The sequence below is a fragment of the Setaria viridis genome, chromosome 4, assembly GCF_005286985.2.
Source record: "Setaria viridis chromosome 4, Setaria_viridis_v4.0, whole genome shotgun sequence".
NCBI lineage: Eukaryota > Viridiplantae > Streptophyta > Magnoliopsida > Poales > Poaceae > Setaria > Setaria viridis.
In genome coordinates this window covers 28,081,134-28,085,920 of record NC_048266.2, presented here as the reverse complement: position 1 = coordinate 28,085,920, position 4,787 = coordinate 28,081,134, and the positions used below count along the sequence as shown (strand labels likewise).

General features: G+C 50.2%; 1 protein-coding gene across 7 annotated transcripts; it reads left to right on the top strand.

Annotated features, from left to right (window-relative positions):
- Positions 1-217: 217 nt before the first annotated feature.
- Positions 218-3,741, top strand: LOC117851237 (O-fucosyltransferase 8). 7 transcript variants are annotated; one of them, XM_034733020.2, is made up of 10 exons: positions 218-674; positions 962-1,051; positions 1,160-1,259; positions 1,554-1,624; positions 1,706-1,794; positions 1,891-2,011; positions 2,099-2,242; positions 2,333-2,673; positions 2,771-3,011; positions 3,147-3,741. In XM_034733020.2, the coding sequence occupies exons 1-10, from the start codon at positions 357-359 to the stop codon at positions 3,474-3,476; spliced, it is 1,845 nt and encodes a 614-aa protein (XP_034588911.1). In that variant the 5' UTR covers positions 218-356; the 3' UTR covers positions 3,477-3,741. The 7 variants fall into 7 exon arrangements, with proteins under 7 accessions (XP_034588911.1, XP_034588909.1, XP_034588907.1 ...); XM_034733018.2 differs by having other exon boundaries at positions 1,527-1,624; XM_034733016.2 differs by having other exon boundaries at positions 1,155-1,259; positions 1,511-1,624.
- The last annotated feature ends 1,046 nt before the right edge of the window (positions 3,742-4,787 follow it).

Sequence of the window (4,787 nt, the reverse complement as noted above, 5' to 3'; positions counted from 1 at the left end):
GAAGCTGCTGCTGCTGCCACAGGCCTGCAGATCGTCGCGCTCCGCCTCGTTTGACCAGCTGCCCGCACCTCTATAATCCAAGCCGAAGCTCCCACGCACGCCGCCCGGCGGCCACGTTGCCCATCAACTGGTCAAGGACGACGGGAGGGACGAGGAGGAGAAGGGAATCGTTCAACAGCCAGGTGCTGCTACCACCGCGTCCCAAATCAAATGGGTGGTTGCCGTGCTGGGTGAGTTGAGGCCTCGTTCCCTCGACGCCAAGCCAGCCAGCGTGTTCTTCCGTGCGGCTTGGTTGGAGACGGCGCCTGCGGTGGTGTCATGCTGCCTTGATCGACTACCGAGCGCGCGCGGCGGAAATGGAGGGCGCTTCTTCTTCTTCTTCTTCGTCGTCGTCGGCGGCGGCGGCGTTGGCGGTGCAGGGAGGCCGGGGCGGGGAGGTGGGGATCCGGGTCGGCGCCACCAACATCGGGAGGCTTCGCTGCACGGCGCGGCAGCAGCAGGGGAAGCAGCACGGCGGGAGGGGCGGCGGCGTCACGTCGTGGCACCTCAGGGTGTTCGCGGCCGTCGTCGGGGTCATGGGCTGCGTCCTGCTCGCCGCGTCGCTCGCCATGTCCGCGCTGCACCAGGTGCAGTTCAGGAACGCCGCCATCTCCAGGAACTTCAGGGGTCTCCAGGTGCGTTCCTCGTTTGGTGTTGCAGATTGATTGGATTTTGTGCGGCCATGCTACGCATCATCTCATCGAGGTGGTTCCGCGTCACGTCTGTTCCTGCTTTGCGCCGCAGCTGCACCTTTCCTTCTTTCTCGTCTGATTCTATTCTTCAATTTCACGACGAGCGTACCAACCAAGTCCTCTGCTCTTGAGTGCCTGATTATTCTTGCTACTTCTTACCATTCCTAGCTATGACATTTTGCTGTGAGGTCACTCTGATTGACAATGACGAATTGGCTTTGGTAATGAAGGAGCTCAAGCAGAACATTGTAAGGAGGGAGAAACCAGACCAGATAATGCATGGAAGACTCCTGCAGATGGCAACTTCAGCTGTCACCAAGGTGTGATGACCACACAAACCACTTTCTGCAGCTCAAGCACTTTTTTTTAAATAACAGTGCATCTTTACCTTTTATTCATGTTGCAAGTTTCCCTTCCCGCCAGTGCAGAATGGCTCTGAATCAGAGGATTTCGCGCAATGGGAAGAGCCCTACAAACAAGCACGGAAATGGACGCCCTGTGCTGCTAAGCACAGTTTGGCTGATGAAGGTAATAGTACTTTGTTCGAACAGCATGATTGTTTTTTGCGAGGATCAAACAACATAATTAGTTATACTATACATAAACACTATACATGTAATCCAGGTGGCCTTTAATCCCCATTTACAGTGATGAATGTATGATGTAACTTAAATTCCTAGTAGTCAGCAAGATCAGACATATTAGCTTCCTTATTTTGCTACCTGAATATTAAATCATTGTGGTGAATCATCCTGATTTCATAATGTTCACATTGCAAGAACTCCATGTCTTCAGTTCTGACACTAGAATTGGGTCAAGCAGAGCCTGACGAGATCAACAACGGTTTCATACTGATCAGCGCGAATGGTGGTCTCAACCAACAGCGTGTCGCTGTAAGGATTTAGTGCTGAAATGCTCGCAACCTGAATGCCGCGTCTTGAAATTCAGTAGCTAAATTAGTCTTCATCTTGCAGGTATGCAATGCTGTTGTCGTTGCTGCTCTGCTCAATGCTACACTAGTCCTCCCCCGATTCCTGTACAGCAGTGTGTGGAAGGACACAAGGTACTGAATGCACTGAACCTTTTTGTTTCTTCTTGTTGTACCCGCGTTGTATCAATTTTTCTTCTAATAATTCTTAAATGATTCTCTTTCAACCAGTCAGTTCGGTGACATCTATCAGGAAGACTACTTCGTGAACTACATGAAGAATGATGTGCACATTGTGAAAGAATTACCACCACACCTTCAGTCACTAGATCTCGAAGCAATCGGCAGCCAGGTTGGGAACTCTCAGCCGTGTCCTGAAACTTCATACCCTTATTTCTCAACACACTTTGCTCAGATTTCCCTCCTGCCCTCGTCTCAGGTCACTGACATGGACATCTCGAAAGAGGCTGAACCATCTGAATTCGTCAGATCTGTGCTTCCAATTCTCCAGCAAAATGGCGTCGTTCATTTCCTCGGATTCGGAAACCGTCTGGGCTTCGACTCAGTACCCGTCCATCTTCAGGTAACAATTTGGCTTTCTTTATTTCACATGAACATGAGAACAACTCCATGCTCTGTTTCCTCATCACGAGTCAAACTTCTTTTCCTGCAGAGGCTGAGGTGCAGATGCAACTTCCACGCTCTCAAGTTCGTCCCCGAGCTCCAGCAAGCAGGCTCCCTGCTGGTCCAGCGGCTGCGCAAGGTGAGCGCGATGCAGACCGAGATGGACAAGCAGCTGTTCGGGAACAATATGGTCGAGCTCGACCCGGCGGCCTTCGCCGAGGACCACGCCGCCGGCGGGCCGAGCAGGTACCTCGCCCTGCACATGAGGTTCGAGGAGGACATGGTGGCCTACTCCCTATGCGAGTTCGGCGGCGGGGAGGAGGAGAGGAGGGAGCTCCAGGCGTACAGGGAGACCCACTTCCCGACGCTCGCCATGCGCCTTCGGAACGCGTACGTTACACGCCATTGCTGCCTCTTCCCCTGAGCGTTTGTTAGTTTCCTGCTGAGTTGTCTCCTCTGACACTTTCATCGTCGTTGTGTGGTGCAGCACGGTTTCGCCGGAGGAGCAGCGCAGCCTGGGGAGGTGCCCGCTGACGCCGGAGGAATCGGGCCTCATCCTCTCCGCTCTCGGCTACGATGGCCGCACGTTCATCTACGTCGCCGGGTCGCAGATATACGGCGGCGCACCACGGCTGCGGCCCCTGACGCGGCTGTACCCGAATCTTGTCACCAAGGAGGACATCCTCACCGCCGACGAGCTCGCTCCGTTCAAGAATTTCTCTTCACGGGTAAAGAACACAGATTAAATAATTCTGTCGCAACCAGCATCACTTCTTGATTTGAACTGCAACAATAGAGCTGTTCGTGTGATCCGGTCCCGTCGGATCGAAAAGTTAACCTGCCATTGTCTTCTCTCATCGCAGCTAGCGGCGCTGGACTTCATCGCGTGCGCCTCGGCGGACGTGTTCGCGGTGACGGACTCCGGCAGCCAGCTATCGTCGCTGGTGTCCGGGTTCCGGATCTACCACGGGAGGGGCCGCGCGCCGACGCTGCACCCGAACCGAAAGCGCTACGCGCAGGTGCTGTCGGAGGAAGGGAGCATCGCGTGGGGCGGGTTCCGGAGGAGGGTGAGGCAGATGGTGGAGGAGTACAAGCGGGTGAGCCCGCGGCCGAGGGGCCGGAGCGTGTACCGGCAGCCGAGGACGCCAGGGTGCATGTGCAGGGCCGCCGGCGACGGCAGCGTCGACTTCTGACGATGCCCCCAGTTTGCGGCGTCGACCTGGGATCATGTGTTCCATTGATTCTTTTGTAGTTTGTGCATAACTTATTTCTTAACTTTGATAGCAGCTCAGCAGCATAGGTGGAAGGAAAGGTGGTACAATTTTGAGTTCTTATAGTATGTAACACATCTTTACACAGAGGAGTTGTACAAAAGTAAGATGTGCCAGGCCTAAATACATCTCTAAAATGGTTAGTCCAAAATAGATATATATATGTGTTCCATATTCTTTATGTCTATATCGAGCTGAATCCAGAAACTATACTTACTCCGGAAATAAGTGCATTTTTAGTTTTGTTTTGTTTTAAGTCAAGCTGTTTCAAGTTTGATGGCGTTTCTAAAAAAAAGTATTAACATTTATTATTGCACTACGAAAATATATTTCATGATTAATCTAACCATACATATTCGGTATTGTAAATATTGTTACTTTTTCATATAAATTTGATTAACTTAAGATGGCTTGAGTTAGGATAAAGCTAGAAATGTATTTCTTTTTAGAAAAGGAGCAAGTCATTTTTCTCAAAACTAAATCTTATAAAGTTATTGTCACAATCCATGTGAAAAAAGCCAGGTATAAATATTGGCAAGTGGGTTCTAGCGGTTCACATGTTCGATTTAATTAGGTTAGGCCCATTTAGATTCAATTCAATCAATTGTAATTTCAATCAATTAAATTACAAGGCTCGCAACTAATGCTGGTGAGTTACAAAGCCGTTAATCCCAAAGCTGAGAGGAATAACCAACTTAAAAGGTAGACTATGTGTACAAAATTTGTGAAGATGGAAAAGGAGAGAAGGGTGTTGACACCAGTTTTTGACCAGAATCAACCGCTGTGGATAAGGTTCTGACAGCCGATGAAGGAGAGAGAAAAGGACCGCTGATGAAGCCGCGTTGACCAGGACTAACCGCAGTCGACCAGAGTTCCAGAAGCTGATAGAAGACCAGGTGGACCCTGTCCGAGGCGAAATCGACTCCACCAAGTAAGGGAAAGCGTGGAGATTTATCTTTAGTAATTTTTAAAAATAGCTGTAATAGTTTCTGTCGTAATCGACTAGGATTTTAGCTTACTCAAGGGTATAAATTTAAGGTCATGAGCCTTGTAAAAAATAATCATCAATCAATCAATACAACCTTTCAGCGCCACGCCGCCAAAACCCTAGGAGTAGGAGTAGAGTAGTTTCGACAAGTTCCTTCCTGCGCGTACGGCTACATCGACTTTGATCTCAGGCGAGCTTGTAAGTACCGTCACCCAGTCATTATGGTCTCTAAGTTAAGTCTTATA

Coding starts and splice junctions, on each gene's coding strand:
- LOC117851237 (XM_034733016.2), top strand. CDS start 357: ATGGAGGGCGCTTCTTCTTCTTCTTCTTCGTCGTCGTCGGCGGCGGCG. Junction 1,260..1,510: donor GCACAGTTTGGCTGATGAAG/GTAATAGTACTT, acceptor TCACATTGCAAG/AACTCCATGTCTTCAGTTCT. Junction 2,674..2,770: donor GCCATGCGCCTTCGGAACGC/GTACGTTACACG, acceptor TGTGTGGTGCAG/CACGGTTTCGCCGGAGGAGC.